This window comes from Macrotis lagotis, chromosome X (assembly GCF_037893015.1).
Source record: "Macrotis lagotis isolate mMagLag1 chromosome X, bilby.v1.9.chrom.fasta, whole genome shotgun sequence".
NCBI lineage: Eukaryota > Metazoa > Chordata > Mammalia > Peramelemorphia > Peramelidae > Macrotis > Macrotis lagotis.
The window spans coordinates 643316886-643343976 of NC_133666.1; the positions used below are offsets into that span (position 1 = coordinate 643316886).

The 27091-nt window shown below is 40.1% G+C and overlaps 1 protein-coding gene across 11 annotated transcripts in view; it reads left to right on the forward strand.

The window, feature by feature from the left end:
- Nucleotides 1-26657, forward strand: part of MYO9B (myosin IXB) — a 130620-nt gene extending 103963 nt beyond the window's left edge. For 2 of the 11 annotated variants that reach the window (XM_074204440.1, XM_074204438.1), the window contains exons 26-41: nucleotides 2279-2412; nucleotides 3098-3297; nucleotides 4028-4126; nucleotides 4967-5140; nucleotides 8871-8912; nucleotides 9293-9404; nucleotides 11715-11785; nucleotides 17353-17545; nucleotides 17832-17960; nucleotides 18081-18186; nucleotides 19266-19397; nucleotides 21376-21499; nucleotides 22784-22831; nucleotides 23236-23372; nucleotides 23775-23902; nucleotides 24040-26656. In XM_074204440.1, the coding sequence (XP_074060541.1) occupies nucleotides 2279-2412; nucleotides 3098-3297; nucleotides 4028-4126; nucleotides 4967-5140; nucleotides 8871-8912; nucleotides 9293-9404; nucleotides 11715-11785; nucleotides 17353-17545; nucleotides 17832-17960; nucleotides 18081-18186; nucleotides 19266-19397; nucleotides 21376-21499; nucleotides 22784-22831; nucleotides 23236-23372; nucleotides 23775-23902; nucleotides 24040-24479 (2269 nt within the window). In that variant the 3' untranslated portion in view covers nucleotides 24480-26656. Of the gene's footprint in view, nucleotides 1-2278; nucleotides 2413-3097; nucleotides 3298-4027; nucleotides 4127-4966; nucleotides 5141-8870; nucleotides 8913-9292; nucleotides 9405-11714; nucleotides 11786-17352; nucleotides 17546-17831; nucleotides 17961-18080; nucleotides 18187-19265; nucleotides 19398-21375; nucleotides 21500-22783; nucleotides 22832-23235; nucleotides 23373-23774; nucleotides 23915-23954 lie in introns of all 11 variants that reach the window. The other 9 variants (XM_074204436.1, XM_074204444.1, XM_074204441.1 and 6 more) reach the window with 7 other exon arrangements.
- Nucleotides 26658-27091: the final 434 nt, after the last annotated feature.

Here is a 27091-nt window from a genome sequence, read left to right on the forward strand (position 1 = left end):
AATAGCTAAAATGAAGACAGAATATCATGCATGTACATAGATAAGAGAGAGCAGGAGACTCCTGTGACTCCATTGGTGGGGAAGGGAATTTCCAGGGGAGAAGGGCCACATTGGATCTGCAACTTTAGAGTCTTAGAGAGGGAACAAGGCCTGCCTGTGAGTTCATGGGTGCAGAGAACTCCCAGAGAGAGAGAGACTTCCTCTCTGCCCATGCAGAGCAGCATCTGGGAGAGTAGTCTAAAGCTTCAAGAGGCTGACTCCCTTGGAATCACTCAACTAGTTCAGTGCCAGAGGAACTTAGCCAGTTCCTGAATCTAGTCTCTCTCTTTGGCTAGATTAGAGGACGCAAAAAGCATGTAGTGAATTAATTGGAAAAGGGAGATAGAATCCACATTCCAGAGCAAGCAATTGAACATTAGACTGATAGTATAGTCCAGATGAAAAGTTAAAACAGGAGAAAGGAGTCAAAAGTGGGGAGTACAAGGTCAATAAAGGAGTGATAACCATAGGCTATGGGGAATGATGCCAAGTTTTGAGGTTCAGCTGATGAGTAAAATAATAGAGAAAGAGGGAATGGTAAGAGGATGGGCAGGTTTCACTGAACTAAGGCTAAATTCCTTTTTTACACACATTAAATTTGATTTTGGTATCAGGTTTCCAGATGGGCATATTAGCAGACCATTTGTTAAGTGAACAAATTCAAGAGTGGTAATGGGTAAAGGTTGGAGTAGGGGGTAAAGAGTTGATAATCAAGTAAATAGAGGTGATCATTAAAATGAGCAAGAGTATTGAGGGAGAGCATGTAGAATGAGAAATTAAGAGGGCTGACAATGTTGGTGGATTCCCACATTTACTGGATGAGAAGAGGAAAAAACCAGCAAAAGAAACCATTAAAGAGTGGTCAGAGAGAGGAAAATGAAGAAAGAAGGGCTGCATATTCTGTAGATGGGAGGGATCAGCAGTGTCAAACGATACAGAAAACAGGAAAACTGAAAGAAGCTCATTGGTTTATTAAATACAGAAGAGAGGGATTTCAGAAGATCAAAGACATTTAAGAAAGTGAAGGTGGTGAGGAAGTAGAATCAGCTTGTGTATTCTACTCTTTAGAATTCTGATAGTGAAAGGATAATGCCCACAGATGATAGTTTGAGGGTTAGCAACCTCAAGAATAGACACTGTTAGAAAGGAGAGACAAGATATAGAGGAGCCAGGGAAGAGAGAAAGAAGCTGAAGTTGAATGAGTGAATGATAGCATTTTCTTAGGAGGAATGGAATGCTGTTAGCTAGCTTGGCAAGAAGGGTGACCAGAGGGAAAGAGAAAAGGTTTTGAGCTAGGCCAAGGGGACATGAGTGAGCCTCAATCTCAACAGTGAAGCTAGGAAGTTAGAGCTTTTGTCCTGTGAAAGAAGAGAACTGCCAGGGATTTAAGCTAATGGGATATGAGACAGATCAGTTTTGATTAAGGGATTGAAAGGTTGGGAAAGGCCTGAGAGCGAGCACATGTCTCAGAGATGTAGGTTAATACAGTGACAGCTCTTAAGCCAAACAAAGGCAGCAGCAGAAGAAGAAACAGATTCAAAAGGGTTAGTTGAATTATCCAGAGTCATTAGGTAATAAGATATCAAATCCTTATTCTTTGTCTTAAATTCTTACATCACGCTGTCTTCTTAGACCCAGCCCCAATTTCCTGCTACATTCAAAAACCCCACTTCATCTAGAGAAAAATGAAAAATATATACTCTTGGATAGAGAAAAATTAGCAAAAAAGGAAATTAACACAAAAATAAAAGTTTTCCCTTTTTTTGGAAGATTTTTTTCTTTTCATTTTTTTTTTGTTTGGTTTTGTTTGGTTTTTGGGCAAGGCACTAGGGTTAAGTGGCTTGCCCAAGGCCACACAGCTAGATAATTATTAAGTGTCTGAGGCTGGATTTGAACTCAGGTACTCCTGACTCCAGGGCCGGTGCTCTATCCACTGCACTACCTAGCTGCCCCCTGGAAGATTTTTTTTTTTCTAACACTATAACTTCTGAGAAATTCTTTCACAATCATAGGGAAGTTTTCAACAAGGTTCATTCCTAAAAGAATCAACCACTTGTATGATAGATTGTAGGGGGTGTGGGAAATCTATGTATATTGATTATATTACTATATTATTGGTAGTAAAACAGTCAGATGTCTTCCCATTTTCAATTTATACTATCTCATTAAGGCCTAAAGAATCTAAACATTACTTATATTCCTCATAATTAAGCAGATTTACTCACACTTTTTCCCTTAGATCCACATTTAAGTGGCTTTTCATGACTAAAAATAAAGATAAAAAGTACAACATTGAGGGAACAGAGGAGATGGAGACTGTCACACCTGTACCTGCGATGTTGGAAGCTGTAGCACCAAAAAGAATCTCAGAAAGTGAGTTGTCTGCATAATGATTGCTCTTGAGAACAGGAGTAGAACTCAACTATGAAATGGTATAACAAAGACATCATGTCGGGAAATGAGAGAATGGATGTAGGAGAATATTATTGGGCAAGAAGAAATGACCAATATTCAGGATTTAAGTGAAAATAAGGAGAGGTATATATAAACCAATGGCAAGCAAATAAGTCCAATAGAGAGTGATAGATATAGTGCAAATGGAAATGGAATTCCAAGGCATAGGGAAAAGCATCAGAGGGTTCTCTCCTCCCTGATAGTAGAGAGGTAGGGAACTGTGAGATCAGAATAAACTGTTGGGAGGATCACATGAAATAACAGATGTAAAATATTTGGCAAATCAAAACACTATAAAAATGATGACTATTTTTGTTAGATGAAGTCATTGTATCATGTGCATTTGCTCAGGTATTTTTCTTTAACATAGGGAAGGGTTCAGACCAGGGCAAGGGTTGAAATGAAGGAACTAAAAACAAAAGACTTACAAAAAAGATATTTTTTTAATTGTCAATGATTTCAGGACCAGAGACCTTGTGTGCACCATTAAATTCTCTTATAGAAGTGATATTTTAGAAATTTGATGGATATAGTTTAAGTTTAATGTAATATAATGCTGTGCTATTTCATGCACTTACTGCTATAGAATTGCTCCTTTCCCTAGCACCATCTGGACATCAGAACCGCTCACATACAGGAGAGCGAGACCGCCCTGTGAAAGAGCCAGGCAGCAAAGCAAAGAAGAATCGTAACATTAAGATTGGTAAAATCACAACAGTGTCTGAGAAGTGGAGAGAATCTGTGTTCCGGAAAATAACAAATGCTAATGAACTGAAATACCTTGATGAGTTCCTTCTGAACAAGGTGAGGTGTTTAAGCAGACATTAGTGAAGAGTTCTAGTACAGCTGTGCCCGAGAGGGGAAAAAATATCCTTTTCCTAGCTATGTGTGAAATCCTATAGTCTTTGAAAACTGTACCTGCAAAGCATAAACCCTGACAAGACCTATGACTGGAAAGGCTTCAGGGTTGGGACCAGAAGCAGGGTATTTCCTCTCCAGAGACCAGCTCAGTTCAGCTGACCTTGACAGTAACTCATTAAACTCTCCTCTAAGATGTCATGTCCTTGGAATTTATATCAGTAAAGAAAGACACAGATGAAATCATAGGTGCTTCTAATATTTATGAAGTCATCTTCTCCTCCCCCCTACCTGGAAAAGTAAGCAAGGCATCTATTAGGGAATAGAGAGAAAATGTGCTGAAGAGGCCAAAAATGCTTTCTCCTACTGTCTAGGAGGCATACCAGATCAGGGACCTTTTTAAACTATTGATATTGTCGACTGGAAGAGTAGGAAGCAGGAAGAACTCTTCCTGAGGCAGGAACTCCCAGTTTTGCAAGTCCTAGGACCTGGGGAGGTGAGTGGGAGGAAGAAAACCATTCTCCTATTACCAGGAGAAAATAACAGCACAGTTGAAGGCCTTACTTAGCTGATCTGGTATAGCCTGGTATCCACAAGAAGTTACAAATTCCACATAAACCAAATAAATCATTGTCTGAAAAGAAAAAATTCATTATTTTTTATGTTTGCCTATCAGATAAATGACTTACGGTCCCAAAAGACTCCCATTGAAAGTTTATTTATTGAAGCCACAGAAAAATTTAGAAGCAATATAAAGACTATGTACTCTGCTCCGGTAAGTAACTTTTTTTCTTATAAAGTCCAGGTTTAACTTGATGTAGCAGTGTGCTATTCAGAGTGGGTTAAGAGGGTGGAAAAGGAGAATACAGATGTTAAGAAGACCTAGTTCTATCCCCATGAACCTTTCAGTCTCATAGAATATGAGATATGGACAAATAATCATAATACAGAATACAACATAAGAAAAGTGCAATAGAAGGTAAGATCATTTCCCCTGGGACCTGGATTGACTCCCCCGGTTGAGCCATATCCATAAAGGATGAATATAGTTTCAACAGGCAGAGAGGAAGCAGCAGCAATATGATGTCATGCAAAAAACCCTAGGCTATAGTGCAAGTACTTGGGGTTTGGGGCCCAGCTCAACCTGCCTTTCCTGAGCTTATCTTTATAGAAGGAAGATAGAGGACCAAATGATCTCCAAGGTCACTCCCAGTTCTAAATAGTGTTTTCCTGTGGCCAGAAAGAAAAAGGAGCTTGAAAGGATAAGGACTAGCAGGTGTCTCAAGAGGTGTAGAGGTTGGGGCAGCTGAGTGGAGCAGTGGATAAAACACTGGCCCTGGAGTCAGGAGGACCTGAGTTCAAATTCACCTCAGACACCACTTAATAATTACCTAACTGTGTGACCAAACCGATTAAATAAATTTAAAAAAAAAAGGTGTGGGGGTGGGAGGACATAGCATGTATATGAGGAGGCCCACAATCACCATAAGTCTTAGAACACTGAACTTTTTAATTTCTATAACCTGCAGTTTAATGGACTATATTTGTTGTAGAATAATAGAAAATATGGAAATCTTAATGTACTTATACTTTAAATTTGATTTTTTAATATTAGAATGGAAAAATTCATGTTGGCTATAAGGATCTGATGGAAAACTACCAGATTGTTGTAAACAACCTGGCAATGGAAAGAGGAGAAAAGGATACAAACTTGGTCCTGAATCTATTCCAGTCGCTTCTTGATGAGTTCACCAGAGGATACACAAAAAATGATTTTGAACCACCAAAGGTATTATGACCAGTCCCTGAGCTAAACGTTCTTATTCATTCATAAATACTTAAGAATTCTAACAACTCTTCTCATTCTAACCTCTGTTCAAATTCAAATGGTTACAAAGAAGTGTCTCACAAAGAGTATCTGAAGATTGCAAATTAAAAATACTAAAAGTAAAAATGTTACAACATCAAATTTGTTAGATTGTCTTTTGGCAGTGACCCAACACAGAATGAAAGATTGCAGGGATGAATTCTCAGTAGATCTGTGGAGGCCTCCAGAGAGAAATTCAATTCAACTGTCATAAGCACTTGTATGCAAGGCACAGGGAATTCTGTAATGAAAAGTAACATCTTCCCCACCTGGAAAAGGCTCCAGAAGGGGATTTGTATAGGTATAATAAAATGTTCAGCATGATTTCAGAGGAAGGAGAGAACAGTTCTGCAAAGAGAAAAAGACCATAGATTTCACTTATAGCAAGTAGACAGCAGGGTTCTTGGCTTAGCAGTGACCTGCAGAGTGTGGGCAGTGATTCTCTGCTATGCCTGTGACTGGTATCCACACTCAAAGTCCAGCTAATCTCCCTCCAAGAACAGAGGATACATTGGCTGGAAGAATGATTCTTTACTCTCCACATTATCCAAGTTTCTTTTTAAAAAGGTGTTCCAGGGGCGGCTATGTAGTATAGTGGATAAAGCACTGGTCTTGGAGTCAGGTGTACCTGGGTTCAAATCCTATCTCAGACATTTAATAATTATCTAGCTGTGTGGCCTTGGGCAAACTACTTAACTCCATTTGCCTTGCAAAAACCTAAAAAAAAAAAAAAGTGTTCCATTTTTAAAAAAGAAAGAAGTAATGGCTTCCATGTGAAAACAGAAACAATGGATCTGAATTAAAAAGTGGAAATCCTGACCTAGGGCAAGAGTTTGCATCTTGGAGAAAAGGAAGTTCAACCTGTGAAACTAAATAATAGCCCTTACTTTGGGTCTTACCAAAGAGGAGAAAATGATGACTGATCCTGTGTAGCAGTGTTGTAAACCCAGAGGCACTACAGGCAAGAGACTTCATCCAGTGAAGCAGCAAGTCTAGCAGTGGCAATGTAGTATCATAATAAAAATGGAGAAGTCTTGCCTGAGGACAAACTGCTTGCACTGACACACAGACACCAATTCCAGAATGTGTTTCTGAAGGTGGCAGCATCTTCGACAAGAAACTGGAGCTCATAAGGCACATAGGACACTTTCATCCATATTGCTCCTCAAAAAAAAGAGCTACAGAAGAGAGGTGAATGTGAGAATTGAACCATCTGGTAAAGAAACTGGTACAGTCTAAATACAAGATTTAGATTTATCAACTGTAACTTAAAAATCAAAGAACTGATAGATAAGGAGAATATATGTGCTAAGCTAGAGACTGTAAAGACTAGCTCCAATGTGGAAAGAACAGCACAGATGACAGAATCCATTGAGGGGGTTGGTAATCAAACCCATTTTCTCAGATGTATTAAATTGACCTTACACATGGAGAAGGTCTCACAGAGATACTAATAGGAGGATAAGAGTTGTCACAGAAATATGACTAGAAGATGGCCCTATTCATAGAAAACAGGATTGGTTTGATTTTGATTGTTTTTATTTTTGTTTTTAAAGAGAAAATAAGGATAGGGAGAAAATGGAATTGTATATTAAAATAGGCTCACATGAGGAAATCCATGAACCAGAGAGGGAATAGTATAATGCATGAAGTTATACAGAAGCAATATTATCATCTGAGTATACTGCAGATCATCTGAGAAAAAGAGTCACAGATGAGTAATTTGGGAGGTAGGTACAAGCCAGACACAGGTATGCTAGTTCTAATGTAATTTTACTTACTTGGATGTCTACTGGGACTCACTCTTTGCCCAAAGCAATTAATAATTTTTTGACTTGCTTTAATGATAATTTCATCCTTCAAAAAAGTGAAAAAATAAACAAAAAAGAACTTATATTCTGAATTGGATTTTTGCCAGGAAGAAGCATTTGGTTGCTGGGGTAGAAACATGGCAGAGGAGAAAGGGAGAATACTATTTCCATCTTAAAATTTGGGATAGAGAAATAAAGGATAGCTGATGAATTTAGTCTGAGCAGATTTTAGAGTACTGTGGAAAAGGAAGAAGAAAAGGAAGAAGAATCCTGGGAACTAAAGTTGTGTAAGGGAAAGTTAGCCCAGGAAGAAAAGTCTCAAGAATTAAAATTCTGAAGATGCAAAGAAATAATTTCAATGCTGAGGAAAAAAGAGAGAATTTTCTAAAGAAATTAATTTGGATAATCAGGATATTAATTCTAGGACATATCCCCAACTGTTGAGGATTACTGCAAAGATATAAATTAAGGCTGTGTAGCAGGAAAATCTTCCTAACCATTACAGCTATTTCAAAGTGGAAGGGACTGCCCCAAAATATGAGTTCCCCATCCTTGAAGGTCTTCAAGTAGAAGCTAGACTAGTCCTTTCTTATATTGTAGAGACTGCATGGCTACTGATATGTCCTCAAATTCTGTGATTCTGGGAAGGGGTCTTTGGAAAGAAAATAGTTATTACTTTGTCAAGGGCTGGTTATGCCAAATTAACCTTATCCTTTTTTTTGATATTTTATTATAGGTTGGTAAATCAGAGTAATGCTACAGACTGGGTTTACCTAAATTTCAGCGAAGCATTTTAAAGTCTTTCATGCTATTTTCATGGAAAAGAAGGAGAGATGAGATCTAGAAACCAGCATGGTTAGGTAGATACGCTACTGCTTGAATGCAAAATTTGCTTGAAAGAAATACCTCAAGCATCTACTTGACCTGGTGTTGTACATTTGTCATTGTCTAGGATGAACGTCATATTTACATACAGTTCAGCTAGGATTCTGAAAAATCTTGACAGACTACAATATTGATCTGTATCTAAGAAGAAAAATAATATTGCTAATGTAATTACACATGAGTTTAAAAAGAAAACTACACAAATATAAAATGAGAAGTCTCTAGCTGATAGGTGGTCTGAAAAATATTTGAAGGTTTTAGTGGACCACAAACTTTAATATGGCAGCCCTTAAAGCTAATGAAATATTGGGTTACCTTAGACCGGATTGTCCTGATGTCCTCTGCCCTGATCAGATCACATCTAGAATAATTTCAGGTGGCACATTAAGGATAGGTGCCACAATAAAGAAATGGGAATGTTTAGCTTTGAAAAGAGATAACTTTGGGCGGCTAGGTGGCGCAGTGGATAAAGCCCTGGAGTCAGGAGTACCTGGGTTCAAATCCGGTCTCAGACACTTAATAATTACCTAGCTGTGTGGCCTCGGGCAAACCACTTAACCCAATTTGCCTTGCAAAAACCTTAAAAAAAGAGAGAGAGATAGCTTTGGGGAAACAAGATGACTAAAGAACTGTAATCAAAAGGAAGGTTAGACTGATTCTCCTTCATTTGGGGGACAGTGTAGAACCTGTAGCAGTGACAAATCACAGAAGAAGCAAATTTAGGCTTTTGTAAAGTGGACTGCATTTCACTGTAGATCTTCAAATACAGAATGATATCTTGTCAGATAAATTGTTATAAGAGTTCTTGTTCCAGTATAGGTTGGAAAAAAGGTCTCCAAGAGCCATTCCAACTTTGAGATTCTGGGAACATCTTCATGTGGGTACTTGACTAAGGTAAATCAGTAAAATTATTGGAAACTCAAAAATAGGCCTATGTTCTTTTTGTTCCTTCACAGCAAAGCAAATCTCAGAAGAAAAAACGAAAGCAAGATCGTGCAGTGAGTATATTTTTTTAATTTTTAAATTAAATGATCACGTGTGTAATTTAATAAATGATCCAGACTTTCCAAGGTTATCCAAAGGCCTTATTTCTGTAATCTAGGCACACTTAACAGATATAAAAGATAATTACATGTTTTTAAGTAGAGTTTGATTATTCTGTGAGAGGCTTGATGAGAATAGTTTCAATTTTTTTTTAAAAAAATACCAATAGTGCCCAGAGATAGCAAATTCTGGAAATTCTCCATTTTACTTCTCTTAGGAAGACTTGTATAGAAAGACATCTTGGTGTTGGAATGCCATTTTCTTTGTTCACTTTTTTCCTTAACATTAAGGGATGTGTACAGTTGCCTTCTGATCTAGCCTGCTTCTGTTTCAGATCCAGGAGCACAATGGGCATGTGTTTGCAAGCTACCAAGTAAGCATCCCCCAATCCTGTGAGCACTGCTTGTCCTTCATTTGGCCCATGGATAAAGCACTACTTTGCAATGGTGAGTCACAGGCAGCTTGGCTGTAAAGCAGCAAGGTAGAACTGCTTTGTATTGATGAGTCCTTTGGTTCCATAAACCTTTACAGGGGTGCCACAAATGATGTCTGTAATTACATGGATTTATTACTGCTCAGACTGCTATGAGGTTTTTTTTTTGATGTTTTTATCCTTGCTAGCTAAATCATACTGATCTACTTATTCAGCAGATGGTTATTTGCCTCTTGGGCAACCTATCTACAGAGCTCTGTGCCAGACTCTAAGAGAGATACAAAGATAAACCACAGCCCCAGCCCTCAAGGAGCTCAGTCTAGTGAGGGAGATAAGACATATACCCAAATAAATATGATGCAAGTTAGAATAAGAATATATTTCTATAAGATAAGGATCTGTCACTATTGACTTGGGAGGGGATTGAGAGAGGACTTCATATGAAGTGGACCTTGAAAATGGATAGGAGAGAGCAAATTTATGAAGTTGAAAAAACACAAAATGTGTGTGAAAGACCATAAATAAACCGGTTTGGCTAGAGCCCAGAAAACATGAGAGGGAACAGTATGAGATTAGACTCTCCAAAGCTCTTTTTCTATATAGAAATTTGAGGAACAGAGAGATTGAGTGATTTCTCCAGATGTGATGATCAAGAGCTCAAGATTTCTGATTCCAAGAATATTTCATATGATTTCAACCTTATGAGGAATTATTTTCACTAACCCTGATGTAGTAAATAGATCTCTCCAAAGAATTAATAAGATAAATGGGGACGGCTAGGTGGCACCAGTGGATAGAGCATCTGCCCTGGTGTCAGGAGTACCTGAGTTCAAATCCAACCTCAGACACTTAATAATTACCTAGCTGTGTGGCCTTGGGCAAGCCACTTAACCCCATTGCCTTGCAAAAAAAAAAAAAAAACAAACACTAAAATAAGTGAAATCAAAGCAATTTTAAAACCTTACACCACAACAGTAAACTAACAAAGATGGTGGGAATATATTGGAGCAGTTGGGAAAAGACTAATAACAAATACACGGTTGATAGAACTGTGAATTGATCCAACTCCAGTTGTTTTAGAAAAGCAATTTAAAATTATGACCAAAAAGTGACTAAAATATCAAAAGCATCCCACAGAGCTATTGATATACCTCAAGGAAGTCAAAAGCAAACTCATATACTCCAAAGGTCTCATAAATGCCAAAATATTCATGAATGGAAAATATTCATAGAAGTAATAAAAAATTAGGAAACTAAGTAAAGTCCATTGATTGGGGGATAGCTTAACAAATTTGAGTGTATGGACATAATAGAATATACCTATGCTGTAATCAATTGTGCATATGAAGAGTCAAGAGAAACATGAGAACATTTGGGATGCTGTAAAGTAAGCAATATTAAGAAAACAATAAACACAATGAGTACACTCATGTCAATGAAAAATAACTAAATAAAAATTGAACACTATAATTCTGTTGAGCAGACTTGGACCCAAAGAGATAAGAGAACACACCTTTCTCCATTTTTTGCCAAGGTTGAAGGAACAATAGGAGTGTGGAACATTACATATATTATCAGACTTGATTCCTTTATTGGTTAGTTTTGCTGAAATAGCTTTTTCTCCTTTCTTGATATTTCTTAAAAGAGAAGTCTGCTTTGGGTTGAGGGGACCGATTGGGAAATGAAATAAATATACAAGGTTTCAATTAAAAAAATATAAACAGTAAAAGAATTGAAAATCATTTCTTGAAAACAACTGCTGCTGCTGCTATAGGATAGTCTAGTACTAGTTTCATCCTGAAGGATCTCCGATCTCTGAGCTAGGAGTGTGCTTCAGCATTCATCCCCATAGAAGTGGAGGGCTCTCAAATATGACACATTGACTTCTGACCAGGGAAAGGATTGTTTTTTGACACACTAGAACAACACTGGTAATTCAGAAACAATATTCTTTCTCTTTCCTTTTTAGAAGGAAACTCCCTTTTTGCTTATTTTGTGGGGGTCATCAGCATCATCAACTATGTATGAACTCTTAAAGATAACATAGAACTCATCCAGACTACTACACCATTGCTTTCCAGACAAGAGAGACTCAGTTGTGAAGTCTTCTGACCAAGGTCACTTATGATAATTTATCAGCAAAGCTGGGCCTTGAATCCACTTGCTAAATTCTAAGGTTTGGGGATACAATTTTAGCCCTAAATTCTATTCCCTTTCTGCATGTGCACATACATGCATACGCACAATTTGAAAAGTTTGTCTTACTCAGTCTGAACAATTGTAAACATTTTAACTCTTAACTCTTACTCCCTGTTTTTTCTAGTTTGCAAGATGACCTGCCACAAGAAATGTGTGCACAAAATTCAGACTTGTTGTTCCACTTTTGGAAGGAAGGTAAGTCTGTCTTACAAGTACATAGAGTGATGGGTGAGTAAAGAGCTCTGTCCCCCAGTAGCTCTGGAGTCTCTACAACTCTAGGCCTTGAGCCAAGTCCACAAAGCCCTTCTCATTGCCAGGGCCTTCTTAACCTGCATTTTTATGACCTTCATCTCATTTGAGCTTTACAACAACCCTAGAAGGCAGGTGCTCCTTATTTTATAGATGAGACTGGGACACATTAATGACTTGGCCAGGGTAATGCAATGGGTAACTGTCTGAAGCTGAATTTGAACCCTGATCTTCCTGCTCTATCCACTCTGCCACCTAGCTGTGTACTGTGAGAATTATCTCTGTTTATATAGATGAGGAAACTGAGATCCAGGGGCAAAGCTTTTGACTTGCTTTAAAGCATTAAGCTAGAATTGGAATCAATCTTTTGTCTCCAAGTCTATTGCTCTCATAACAAATATTTCCAAATATTGAATGTTTTCTATGGTTTGACCATGATTTTAAGCCTCTGAGATTCAAAGTATAAGACAAGATTTCTGGCTTTGTTGAAGTTATGAAAAGAGGACATCTCCCCCAAAAGAGGATATTCCTCCACAGAATGTGCTGAGTGCTGCCAAATGACAAGTATAAACACTCCCTTTCTTTGGCACGTGAAGGTTTACTAACATATACTGTCTCCTAGCCACCTTTTGGATTAGGCAATTACCTCATTTCATACATGAGGGACCAAGGCCTAGAAGTGGTGACCTGTCCTGGGACCACCCAGCTAGCCTGGGTCATGACTGACAGATCCTATTGAGGGCTCTGGAAACTCAAGGCTAAGCTAACTGGCAGAGTCTTCTCCCAAGAGACAACACTAGAGCTGAACCTTGAAGGGAGTGTAGAAGAGTAGGAAAGAAAGGTTTTCAGGTAGGGAAGAAAGAAATAGGTAAACCACTTTCAGGGAAGGAACCTGCCCCATCCTTCCAAATGAAACAACCTTGTTAATAAGGTTGGAGACATCTCTAAAAGGAACAAAGGGGACTCAGGAAAAGGCAATTGGCACAATTACTTGGTGACTATTCTGCCATAAGGCCAAGGCTTAAAGAGAGCACTGTGACTCAAAGGGAAGGTTGCCTGAAAGTAAACACGTTAGGACAGGGAGGCCAGAAAGACCCACACAGCCTCTGTAAAATCAGGCTTATCCTATACTTGAGGCAAGAAGCAACCAGAATTCTTGAGACTAATGATTAGACAATAAGAAGTCTTCTGCTCTCAGATAGATTATCCCTCTTTTGGGGTCTAGAACCTCTGCAAGCCCAGTAAGAAGACAATTCCTTCTCTAAGAAACTCACCAACCTCAGACACACTCAGCAAGATCTCAGCAAGATCTAGGAGACTGCCCAGAAAAACTAAAGGACATTCTACTAGGGTGACCAAGAAGGCATAGGATTTTTTTTCCTTAGATTTTTTAAGGCAATGGGGTTGAGTGGCTTGCCCAAGGCCATATGGCAAGGTAATTATTAAGTGTCTGAGGTCGGATTTGAACCCAGGTACTCCTGACTCCAAGGCCAGTGCTCTATCCACTGTGCCACCTAGCCACCCCAAGGCATAGGATTTTTAATAGCTTCCCCTCGGAAAATTGGTAGCCTTCCCTCAGGCTCCATAGACTATTAAATCAATTAATTTGAGCTTCCACTACACTATAATGGCTATTGAGTACCTGAATATTTAACGATGCCATAAAGCAGCCTGACAGTGTAGGCTGAAGATCTGTACCCTTATATAAACTCAAGGAGTAGAATAGTTAACACTTCATGGCAGTTACTTGCCAAAGGAGTACCTTGCCAACCTTTAGGGGAGGTTGGCATGGTTGGATGTCTGCTTATTGATCACGGGAAAATGTAATCACAGTGCCCCCACAAGATCACCAGGGATCTGGTGGGAGATTGATTATTGCAACAACATACTAGGCCTGTGTGACCTATTAGGCTTAAATCAATAAGCATTAGGGATTGGAGTGAAGGAATAAAGAATGGTGTTAGGACTTAGAGCAGAGGAGAGAAGAGATACTCAGAGGAAGTGGTCTCTTTTCTCAGTAAAGTATTGAGGGGTGGGGGGGCGGCTCAGCTGTGACTTGAGCCTCTCTCTTTAAGCAGGGGAAAGTCACAAAAGGGCAAGATAATGGAGACAGAAAAATCTATTAGATTTGGTAATTTAAAAATCATTGATGACCTTGAGCAAGTTACTTAACCTTTCTGGGTTTCCGTTGTCTCCTCTAGAAAATGAGGAGGTCTCATCAAACAGCCCTTTTGATTGTTTACAGCTCTGTATTCATGAGCTTAGGAGGCTGTGGTCCCAGTCCATGGTACATGTACAGAGACAGAGGCTAAAGAAGCAGCTGGGTGGTAGGGAGATAGAGTAAGTTGAAGCTGTTCCTTTTTATAGTTTGGGTGTAAATGGAAAGATAAATAATATATTAATTGTAGTTTGGGAAATTCAAGAGGAGTTCTCTTTTTTAGATTAGGAAAAACCTTAGCATATTTATAGATGCAGGAGAAAACCCCACTGGAGAAAGAAAGTCCCCAAAGAGTTAGGAGGCAGTGATAAGAAGCACATAGACAGCAAAGTTAAGAGTTAGAGATGCCTCTTCCCTCTGAGATGGGTAGAATGAGAGAGATATAGAGATACTATGAACCAGAGCAGGTGGAAGAAGCTGTCCTGCATCACCTTAACTCATCAAGCATTCCAGGACTGTGCTAGCTAATGGGAGTCTCCAAAATCAAAACAGAAACAGTTCCCTGCCCTCAACAAGTTTCTATTTTATTTATTTGTTGTTGTTATTATTAATTTATTCTATCAGAAGAAACAACGTGCTTGTATAAGTATATATAAAATAAATACCAGGTAATTGGAAGGTTTGAAGGGGGGAGGGTCACAGCAAGTGGGGTATCAATAAGAATTCCTGTAGAAGATGGTGCTTGAGCTGAGTCTCAGGTATCCTCAGAGGAGGGAGCACCTTGTAGACACATCCTATTCAGCCTCTACATAGACAAAGCCATGCTAGAGAGGAGCAGAGAGAAGACTAGTATGACTGGGTTGTAAAGTACAGGAAAGGATGTCATGAACAAAAGAAGTCTGAAATGTATGGTGGTTAAAGTCTGGGCAGGTAGTTGAAGTCCAAACACAAGAGTTTATGTTTGATCCTGAAGGTAGTACGAAACCATTAGTATTTACTGAGTTAGGGAAGTGACTCAGTTAAATATATGTTTTTTGGAAAATCCCAACAGTAGAGGATGAGTTAGTTGAAGGAAGTCAAGACCAAGGGGAAAAATTAGGAAATTGGTCCAAAAGTCTGAGAAAGAGGGGGCAGAGGCCTCAACCAGGATGTTGGCTGTATGAGTAGAGAGAAGCAAGAGGGGAGATGCATGAGATGCTTTGGAAGTTCAAATGACAATATTTGGCAACTGGTTAGATATGTGAGGTGAAGGAAAATGAGGAATTGAAGCAAAATGCCAAGGTGGCAGATCTGAGGTACTGAAAGAATGGTGCTATTCAACAAGAATAGCAAAGTTTGGAATACAGGTGAACCTAAGGGGAAAGATGAGGGGTCCTATTAGGGACTTGTGGAGTTAGAGATCCCTTTACACAAATCTTATCATCTTATTCAAAATGCCCAGAAGGCAGAATGAAACACAGAAGAGAGACTGAGACTCTCAGGATAGAGTATAGGGTTAAAAGAAATCTTTGATCTAGTTTTTGCCCTGATTATTGAGGTAAACTCAGAAAGTTCAAAGAATTGTATTCTATATACCAAAGCAACAAGCATTGAATGCACTCAACACAGTTTGAAGCTGCTTTTTATAAAAAGGAGTCAAAGAGGGCATCTAGGTGGTGCAGTGGATAGAGCACTGACCCTGGAGTCAGGAGGACCTTAGTTCAAATTTGACCTCAGACACTTAATAATTACCTAGCTGTGTGACTTTGGGCATGTCACTTAACCCCATTGCCTAGCCCCAAAAAAAAAAAAAAAAAAGAGTCAACGACTCCCATTTAAGAGAAAGACAATCCTGAATCTTTCACATTTCATTAGCATGGGGCTATTGCCATCTCAACTCCTCCTTTAGTATTTTGATTGATAGAAGTTTCTTATTAAAATATGGGGTACATATTTATCTGGGGTACTCATTATGAGGAGAAGGATTAGTGCTAAGAATATAGATTCATGCTCCTGCATACTGTCCTCTCCTCCAGACTGTCTACACAAGCCAGAGTCAATCAAAGTTAAAATATAGGGTGATTTCAGAGCGATTTCATTTGTGACTAATTTTACACTCCCAAAAGCCATCAGAACTGACAGGCCTCCCATCTGAGATTGTGGACAGGGAAGAGAGTCCAGGGTAGCACTTTGGAGCCTTAACAACATTAGGGCATGTGAGATGAATGATGTTCCAGCAAATCAGGGTAAGGAAGAGAAGTCAGGCATCTGGAAAAACCAAGAGAAAACAATGTTACAAAATCCTAGAGAGGAGAGAATGGTCAGCAGAGTCAGAGGCTTCAGAAAGATCAAGAGGCCATGAGAAGTCGTTGATCACTTTGGAAGCCAGAGATTGCAGGTAGAGTTGAGAAATGAGGGTAGAAAACTTCTTCTAACAGTTTAGAGTGAAATGAAAAAGAACATTTGAGTTGGATGGAGAATCTACAAATGAAGAGTAAGAGTTTTCTGGTAGCAATGAGAACTCCAGTGATTAGCTGAATGTGGGCACTTTGTCTTTACTCCTTTACTGGCTTAAGAGCAGGAATGGAGGAAGCAGGTGGTAGACGTAACCTGGGGCTAGATATGGGGGGCTATTAAGGACAGTTCTGAAGTGACCATCCACCCTGTGTGGACTTGGCTAAGGAATAGCATAAAGTCAGAAGAAAGCTATTTGATGAATAACAGTAATAATGTGTAACATTTATAGAATATTTTAAATTTCATGTGTGATCTTGTTTGATTCTCACAACTACCAAATGAAGTAGGTGCGGTCATGATTGGCATTTTATAGATGAGAAAACTGAAGCTGAAAAAAAATTAGGCTCCTTGTCCAAGGTCACCCAGCTAGTAAGTGTCTGAGGAAAGATTCAAACCAAAATCTTGTAGCCCTCTATGTCATATGCCACCTACCTACTGATTAAATGAAATGAAAGAAGAGAAAGTATTGTTCCCCATGAGCACCCAAGTTAAACCCAATAAGTAAGAGTGTGTAAGAGGTGGGAAGTCAGGTGATCCCAGCTGTCAAGAGAGGAGGTTCCCAAGTCCAGGGCCTGGCTGAGGTGGCTTGAAGGTGGGAGACATTGAAGGATAGAAGAGAGAAAGCATAAATGAAGAACTTAAATGACAATTGTTTTTTGAAGGCCCAGGGATGATGGTGCAGAGTGGGGGTCCTGCAGGGAGTGAGGAGGGAGGGAGTGACATGAGTAGAAAGGAGTTATCGAGGGAGGCCCGAGATGTGCCTGGAGTAGAGCTAGGAAGGGAACTTCATGCTTTGTAAATAGTGAGTGCCTGCTATGCCTGTCCCCTTTGAAACCCAATCTTCTTGCTTTGATTGCAGAGTGAGCCTGGAGCAGAGTCCAGGCACTTTGGGGTGTCAGTGAGCAATCTGACCAATGACAAAATTTCAGTGCCTGTTGTACTGGAGAAGTTACTGGAACATGTGGAGATGCATGGTTTATACACCGAAGGGATTTATCGCAAGTCAGGGGCAGCCAATCGAATGCGAGAACTCAAACAATCTCTACAAGCAGGTAGGCAAGCGATAGATCCTGAAAAGGGACAGCCAGCAGATCTGCTCTTTTATTTCCTCTCAACCATTGAGGGACATTGAGTCACTGTTGAGTCATTCTTGGCCATCCATTTCTCCTTTGATCCAAAAATAGATGTATTTTCCCCCAGACCAACTTATTAAATAGTTGCATTAGCTACTAAAGAGGTGTTAGAGGAAGCTTTGCCTTTCTCTCACTCTATAGACTGACGCCTTGTTCTCTCCTAAAGTTAAATGTTTAGCTTATGGAGTCATTTTTTCCACTTCAGATCCTAATTCTGTGAAACTGGAGAATTACCCCATTCATGCCATCACTGGAGTTTTGAAGCTGTGGTTGAGAGAGCTGCCAGAACCTCTTATGACATTTGCTCAGTACAATGACTTTCTCCGAGCTGTTGGTAAGTGTCTTCGGGGCTCCACATTCCTGACGTGTTTATGCCCACGGCTTCTCCTCTGGAACCAGGGTCTGGGCAAGAGTCGATGTCTTTGTGGTAATGCTTTTTCTTCCTTGTCTGCAGAGTTACCAGAGAAGCAAGAGCAGCTCGCTGCCATCTATGCTGTGCTAGAGCATCTTCCCCAGGCCAATCACAACACCCTGGAGCGACTCATCTTTCATCTTGTCAAGTGAGTCACTCTTGCTTGATCTTCTGTGAGAGCTACCTTGGCTGGCCATGGGCATGGTTCCTCTTCCATGGAAAATCCAAACTGGGAGTAGCTTGAATGTTTCACTAGAGAACTCAGCCTCCCCTTCAAGAATGTCCTGACCAGGAAGTCTTTAGCAGACGTGTTTGCAGCAGGATTTGGGGGGGGGGTGGAGTTGGGGTTGTGGCAGAGCCCCAGGCAGCCCACTTTACTGGGCTGGGGTGACTCAACATACATGTTCTCATGCTGTACCAGGAGGGCATAAGTTAGTACTAAAACCTCAGAGAATCAATCGCCTGTAGAGAGAGGGCATGGAAGAAACTGAGGGGAAAAAAATGAAAAGAAATGGTCAGGTGGAGGAGAGGGTCATGCCCAACTGAAGGGCAGCCATTGAAGAGATATCAACGGAGCTTATAGAACTGGAGCATCAGATGGATATGTCTGTCCTGCAGAACATGGAATTCTAAATCAGTTTCCACAGGTTCCCCTAAGAAATTGGAGGAACTGCTTAGAGCCACCTCTTTGATTCCTCTTGAACTTTTTATTTAAAATATAAACCTGTAACTGACAGGCAGTTCTCTAAACCTGACAAAGTTATTCCTTAGATGACAGATCTATGGTCATTCTGTGGGTCATTTTTGTAAAGCCTGGGAGACAACTGCCAGGACTGAGTCCCTCCACTCACCACCAAGGTGACCTCTGCCTCTCTCAAAGACTCCCTTACAATCACAGTAGGCCTGCAGAGGCTTTGGTGAAAGAAACCCCCAGATGAAAAAGCCTGAAGTTAGGGACGGCTAGGTGGCGCAGAGGGGAGGCTAGGTGGTGCAAAAGTGGATAAAGCACCAGCCCTGGAGTCAGGAGTACCTGGGTTCAAATCCCGTCTCAGACACTTACTAATTACCTAGCTGTGTGGCCTTGGGCAAGCCACTTAACCCCATTTGCCTTACAGAAAAAAAAAAACCTAAAAAAAAAAAGCCTGAAGTTTAAGTCTCTACTTGTGAAACTAAATGCCTTAAGAGGATGGATTCTTTCAATGATCAGTTTAACATTTTATGTGGCAGAGTGGCCCTAATTGAGGAAGTGAACAGGATGTCACCCAGTGCTTTGGCGATTGTCTTTGCTCCTTGTCTGCTGCGCTGTCCCGATAATTCAGACCCCCTCACCAGTATGAAGGATGTTGTGAAAACAACCACGTGAGTCTTAGATGTTTCTCAGGATTTGGACATTATTATTTATACTGTAAATCTCAGCCTTTCTCAGGGACTCTTCCCACAGCCACTGAGCTCTGGTTTGTGGAATTCCATTTTTTCTCCCCAGCTGGGGGAGGGGTTTGGGGGAGAGGATTTCCCTCCATGGCATGGCAGAAGCATTTCACCTTTCACATGATCTGAATACTAAATTACTTTTCTGACTAGCCTGCAACAAAAAAAAAAAAAAATTGGATGAAAATATTGTTGTTGTTTCTTTTTAAAGTGCCATTATTGTTACCAAAGGGCAAAATATGAAAGAAGGAGAAAAAAGGACATTTGATTTAAGAAAGAGGCCATGAAGAGAGCAAGGGCAAGGGGGTTCTTGATAGTCTATCCTCACCTGGAAATGTTTTATCTTCTGCCTCATCAGGGGCTCCTCAGAGCTACAGAGAAAAGCAAGTGATTCTTTTAATAATAACCTATTAAGCATTTGGAATTTACTGCCAAAGTCAGAGTATAAAGAAGTGGAAGGAGAGATTAGAAGATCACAGAGGTGCTCAGAAGGGCCTCTGCAAGTGCTGCTGAGCTTTTCCATCTGAATCCCCTGAAATATCACCATTGGCTACAGATAACTGTTCCAGATGAGAGTTTGGGCAAGCCTAGAATACTTTTTTCCTTTGTTATTTTCTGGGTTTAAACCCACAGTGATGCCTGTAAGTCCCTCAAATTGCTTTTAGAGATAGCACTACCTACTGAGAAAGAGAAAAGCTCATTTATCCCTATTGGTTGGGAGCATCTCTTTTTAAAGAGCATGACCAGTACCTATGGATCACTACCAGTTACCCAGTACCTAAAGCAGGGACCAAAACCATCCCTCTATGAATAAAAGTCTGGATTGTTTCCTTTTTCCCTTGTATCTAATCACTCTCATCTTGTACTGACACTGGACACTGGACTACTCTCCTCTCACATCTGTACCACACTCCATTGAAAAGTTCTCCTTATATCCAAGTGTTCCCTCTTAATTGCTGATTCCTTGGAGTGGTCTCCTACCTTCCCCATATTTCCCTAGTATGATATAATGGAAATAGCACTAGACTAAAAGAAGACTAGAATCCAGATCCTATATTTACTAGCTGTGTGACCTTAAGGATATCACTTAATGAGTCTGAGCCTCAAAGGCTTTGTTGGTAAAAATGGAAGTAATACAAGTGCACCTACCTCCACAGGTTTATTAGGAGGATCAAATGAGAAAATGTATCTAATGTATTTTACAAACCTTAAGAGTGCCCTATAGGGGGCAGCTAGGTGGTGCAATGGATAGAGCACCAGCCCTGGAGTCAGGAGTACCTGAGTTCAAATGTGACCTCAGACACTAAATAATAACCTAGCTGTGTAGCCTTGGGCAAGCCACTTAACCCCATTGCCTTGCAAAAAAAACCTTTAAAAAAGAAAGGGGGGGAGAAGAGTGCCCTATAAATGTTTATTGGTTCTTGACCTTCGTTATCAAGGAAGACCAAAATGACATCACTGTGTTTGAGACAAATTTCAGGGTGTCCAACTTTAGACTAACATTAACTCAGAATGCTCTATTACAGATCAGGCACAAACAGGCCCTGTGAACACCTGGGATGATAATAAACAGTGGATTTCTTGTTTGACAGTAGTTTACAGAGTAAATATTGGGGCTGCTAGATGGCACAGTGGATGAAGCACTGGCCCTGGAGTCAGGAGTACCTGGATTCAAATCCGGGCTCAGACACTTAATCGTTACCTGGCTGTGTGGCCTTGGGCAAGCCACTTAACCCCATTTGCCTTGCAAAAACCTAAAAAAAAATAAAAATAAAAACATATAGAGTAAATATTTCTGCCCATCCTGGGTCTCTGTTGACTCTTGTAGCCCCCAAGGTTACTACCACCCAAAACCCCCTCTCCCCCACTCTTTGGACCTAGATGTGGCAAGGTCTGTCTTTACCCATAGGTGTGTAGAGATGCTAATCAAGGAACAAATGAGAAAGTACAAAATGAAAATGGAAGAAATTAACCAGTTGGAAGCAGCAGAGACCATTGCGTTTCGAAGATTGTCACTTCTCCGGCAAAATACGGTAAGTTTTCAATGATTGACAGTGGCCAGTATTGAGAGTTGAAGATGGGGATGCAGATTTGGTCCTAGAATATTTTTGAGTCTTCCTGAACCTTGAACAGAAGTAAGAATTCCATTGTGGTTACAATAGACAGCAGAGGTTCCCCTTCTTTGTCTTTAAGCAGCTCTGTCCTATGACTTTTCTCACTATGAACCTTAGACTGTGGTGTTGGTTTAAGGAGACCCAGAATCTACAAATGAAAGTATGATTAGGGGAAATGGGTCAGGAGGCCAGGGGAATTATGATTTGTTGCCAGGTTGGCTGAAACACAAGAAACAAGTAATTAACTTAAAGATTAGGACTTAGTGAAATACAGAAGATTCAGTCAGTCAGAGCAAAAAATGAAAACTTCCTAGGCCAGACTGACCTTTCCAGTGAATTCTGTCACTGTCCACTGGTAAATAGGATAAAGAAAATTTCACCATCACACACATCCCACTCCAATCCTCAACCCTTAAACCCTATCCCTATAATTCTCTTATTACCTTGCCAGAGAGTATGTGTCATGTCATAGAAGCATATCCTATACTGTGTCATTGAGCTACAATCTTTATTTCAGTAGGCATTATAGAAGTGAAAGCATGACTTATTAAGTATAAGCATGGGTATTTATTTACTCATGTAAAGGTACATGTACATATTATCATCTTATTTCTCATCCAACCTGGAGACAGAATGCCCTTGACTTCCTTACCTTTTACCAATTTGATCTTTTCCTAGACACATTCTCATTTGTAGCTTCTGAGTCTTCTCCACTATCAACAGTCTGAGACCCAGCAAAGGAATATTGTCATATAATTACAAACCAGGAGGCTCTCCTACCACAAAGTCCCTGCTTCCTCAAGGAAATCCTTGCTGCTGGTTTGCTTTGATTTTATTTAAGGATACCCATTAGTTGTTCGTACAGATTCTTAACTTCCTCACTCAGCAGACTTATGTGACAGAGCAAAGCCAGGCAGATCTGAGCTTTACTCAGTTCATTGTGTTGCTTTGGCTCCATGTTCACATGTCCAAGGCCATGCACCCACACAGCTTTTTTTTTTCTCCATTTATGCATAACTGACAAATGAAAGATTTGGGTGAGAAGGATAAGGGTGGTGGGTATGGGTAGCTGAATGAAGCAAACCCATTTCCTGTGACCCAATATGCTTCCTCCCCTACCTCCATGAAGCAATTGTTGTCTGAACTTTTTTAAGTAACCCGTATATGTTTGATATAGTCAACTTGGTCTTCGTCTCTCTCTAGCTGTGGCCTCTAAAACTGGGGTTTTCTTCTCCTTATGAGGGGGTGATGGTACGTACAGAACTTAGTGGCCTCTTAATGCATGATTCTTGGGCACAATGGCATGACATGGGGTTTTTTTTTCATGGCTTCTTAGGAATTCTTTTAGCATGAACTCAGTATATTAAATCTACTCAAAGTGCATGCATGCCCATCTGTTGTAGACATTTGCCTTTGTTATCTTTTGGAGCTGGTAGATAGCAACAATTAATAAAAATAAGTACCTTGGAGCTAAAAAGATAGGCTATTAATGAGCTGGGCAAGAAATCCAGATTTCCTACCAAGAGAATCTGTGTCATATGTTCTCTGTGTATGAATTAACAACTTGTCAGCTTCTCTTGCTTGTCTGCTGTTATAGCTAATACTAACTCTTGGTTGAAGAGAGACTGCCACTTAGATGTTCTTCTTTGTTCTAGAACAAAAGCCCCAAGTCTAAGCTCAGTGATGGCAGTTCAGACGGATTAGGTGTTCTGCAGGAGGAGCAAGCTGAAGGAGATGATGACCGGGAGAAGGAAATTCTGATTGAACGCATCCAGTCAATAAAGGAAGAAAAGCAAGTTCTGGGTTTTACTTTCCTTTTATTCAAAATGCTGTCCTTCTCTGACTATTTCTTGCCTTTCCCTGCCACTTCTGATCCCCAAATCTTAGGAAAACAAAAGGAAAAACCACTACTCCTACCAGCCACAAGAAGGAGCAGGCAGTGTGATAGAGGAGGTCTGGGCCTGCAGAAAACTTGGATTCTGGTCCCTGTTTTGCCACAACCTTGAGCAAACCCTTTCCTTTCTTTGTTCTTCAAATTTCTCATCTATAAATTGGGGGAGGTTAGATTCCCCCATTGATCAGTAGTCAGTAAAGTCCCTGTTAGTTCCAACAGAAAATGATTTTCATGGTTCTTAGCCACTTTTTTTTTTAACCTTATGCATTATCATTTACATTAAATCTGTTTTTCACACAGGGAAGATATAACTTACAGGTTACCTGAATTAGATCAGCGAGGCTCAGATGAGGAAAATCTGGACTCAGAGACATCAGTAAGCACTGAGAGCCTTTTGGAAGACAGAGCAGGGCGGGTGGACACGGAAGGTCAGTATTAAGGTAGTGTGTACTTTTCTTACCTTCTCTAATGATATTTCAGATTTTGGAGTTACCTCTGCACTGACTCTCAAGTCTCATGCCTTCTCCAAAAGATGCAATAATTTGCCTTATTTTCCTTTTAAAAGGAATGGTTACATTCGCATTTCCTTGCCACAATGTGCCTACTTCTAGAACATCCAGCATTTCAGTTCCTTTGATCTCCTCAACCCCTTACCCAGTCTCTTCTCAGAGGAGACAAAGACCATCTTCCATGACGCTTAGAATCAAAATTCCTCGGAGGACTCCAGTAATGCCAACATCTAATATCAAGCTCCCTCATGGCATGTCAACCCACCTCCAGAGGCGGACTTCATCTTTGAAGGAGACTGACGTCCCAGTGAAACGCAGGGAGCAGCCAGCCCGGCGAACAGACCAGATTCAGTCTGTGTACATCACACCAGGGGATGACCCAGCCCAAGCTCAGGAACCTTTGAATGACTATGACCTGACAGCTGCAGCAAAGCGGAGACACTCAGACCCTCCAGTTTACCCATTTGTTCCACAGGTCAACAAATCTGAAGGCTGAAATTGGACCCATAATGGTAACCTCCCTGTTGATGATAAAGCCTTTTGGAAATCTTCATTTCCTAGGGGAGCACGCACCTGTATAGAGGACTAAGTGAGACAGGACTGACTTGGATACTGCCTTGGTCTTCCAGAAGTGCCCTTAGGCAGTAGTGCTCAAAATCAATTCCCTGCTCTTGGACAACTTATTAAATTAAAATCTATCTAGGTATTAAATCAATGAAATTACCCTTTCAGATGAGCCTGCTATTTGCAAGCTATACCTGGTGCTGTGTCACCTCCTTTGCCTTTTATATTTTCTCACTGTGGGTTATCTCATAGGACCAAAGGGGAGAACAGATCCCTTTGCCAATTTTGTATGTTTCTGTTTCTTTGTATGCAGTTTACAAAATTTTAAAAATGTAACAGTCTTTAATGGACGACCAAATTATATATATTATATATATATATATATATATATAAACTTATATTAACGCTGTGCAGCTTTCCTTTAATATGTGTTTAAGTTAATGAAGAGTTGGGGCCATTAATTTGACCACAGCACACCTATAAAACTTCTTTTCAGGTTGGTGAAGAAATAGTATATCTTTCTGAGAACCCAGAAACTAAACTATTTCCATTTGAAAATATGGAAAAACTTTATAGTTGTGTCTTCCCTTGATCACATAAAAGTACTTTGGGGACATTGTGAGAAAGTGTTTGCCCATCCAAGGTAGACCTGGGGATAAATTCTCAGAGGAAACAGTTTACCTCTCATCTCCCTACGGACACTGGGACCATGACCTTATGATGCTCTTCTTCACTGCTACCACATCTGTGCCATGGAAGTGAAGCAGTGAAACTCTGTGTGCCATGAACCTATTACTCTAAAGAGAAGGTATTTTTAACTTAAGTGGCCTGTTGTTTATATGTTGCCTTTGCTGCCTTGTTTTGTTTCCCTTGTATTTTCTTTGTGCTGATGATGAGAAAGAGAAAAAGAGTCACATATGCAAAGAGGAGAGGCAATAATCTTCAGGCCATTCTGAAAAGAGCAGTGGAGAATCTTTTCTTTACTACAGGGGAAGAAAAACTTTAGTTTGATGTTGTCCAACTCAGAAATGTACCCAGAATGGCTGAGCCTGGCAGGCCTCAACTCTTTTTTCTCATAAAGTTGAAACATTCCTGAACATTCATTAGAGTGGAGGTATCTGGTGTCCAGCCTATGCTTTGATCTTTTCTCAAAGTCAGTGTGCCAGGGCCTGCCTGGCAAATAGAAAAAGTCATGCATAGCAATTGACTTGTAATAAATAATTATTTTTGCCTGTCTCTTCGTGTTGTTTATTTATTGTTATCATATACTGAAATAAAACTCCTTCTGAATGATCCTTTAAAAAATTTAAAGTCATAAGGGAGAGGAAGGTCATCTGGGGAGATATTGGAATGGGATTGGGGCAGAAAGATACCACCATCCTCCAGGCACTGATGGAGAGTTCATCAAGTGGAAGAGGGGCCACACTTGTTCTCCTGGACCCTAGCAGCCAAAGCGCAAGGTGCAGTGTAGGGAAGGGACAGCTTGTGATCTGATGGATCTTCCCAACAATCAGAGCTATTCAAAAGTCATTTTGGGTTGCCTTAGGAAGATGTCATTGGTTGTCTACAACCAGAACTCAAGAACTGCTTATTGGAGATGGGATTGGGGAGATGTCCGTGAAAGAAAGAATATGAAGTTAAAGGGGATGACCTATTAATGTAGCTACCAACAAGGGGAGACAACTTTGCAAAATAGCAAAATCTCTGAACTTAGGAGAACTTTTGTCCCCAGCCCACCCCTCCTTCACCTGGCACTTAAAAGTTTGACCATGGGCACTTGACAGTACCTTCTAAGTCTGTCTTCTCATCCATAAGATAGAGAATCTTGTATAATTGTGTGGATTGACTCTTTAACCATGATATAAGTTACAGTTAATAAAAATGTAAAGTGTAGTCTTAGAGTTTGGGGTTTTTCTGTTTATTTTTTAGAAAGGAAAGAACCTTTAGAAAAGGAAGGAACCTTTGAGATTTAGTCCACCCGTTTTACAAATGGTAATACTGAGTAAGAAAAAAGAGTGACTTGTTAGTGATTCATCAAATTAGTGGTTAAGCTAAAAATGAACAGTGGGTATGTCAGCAACGGCTAAGAACAGTTTGAATATCTGTAAATGAATTGATGATAAGTCTCTAAATGAAATAACATTCTCATAGATTCATATCTATTAACAGAGATGAGGTCAGCCAATATTTTCTTACACTAATCAAGGACAGAGGCCTAGTTGTTAAAAGGGGCAGAAACGTGATTTTGTAACATACTTGGAGACATTTTTGAGCCCATTGAAAATGAATTTGAGGGGCAGCTAGGTGGTGCAGTGGATAGAGCACCGGCCCTGGAGTCAGGAGTACCTGAGTTCAAATCCAGCCTCAGACACTTAATAATTACCTAGCTGTGTGGCCTTGGGCAAGCCACTTAATCCCATTGCCTTGCAAATTAAAAAAAAGAAAGAAAGAAAGAAAATGAATTTGATAAAGAAAGGAATTTTTAAGTACAATTCAAAAAGTATTTTTAAGGACAGCTAGGTGGCACAGTGGATAGAGCACTGG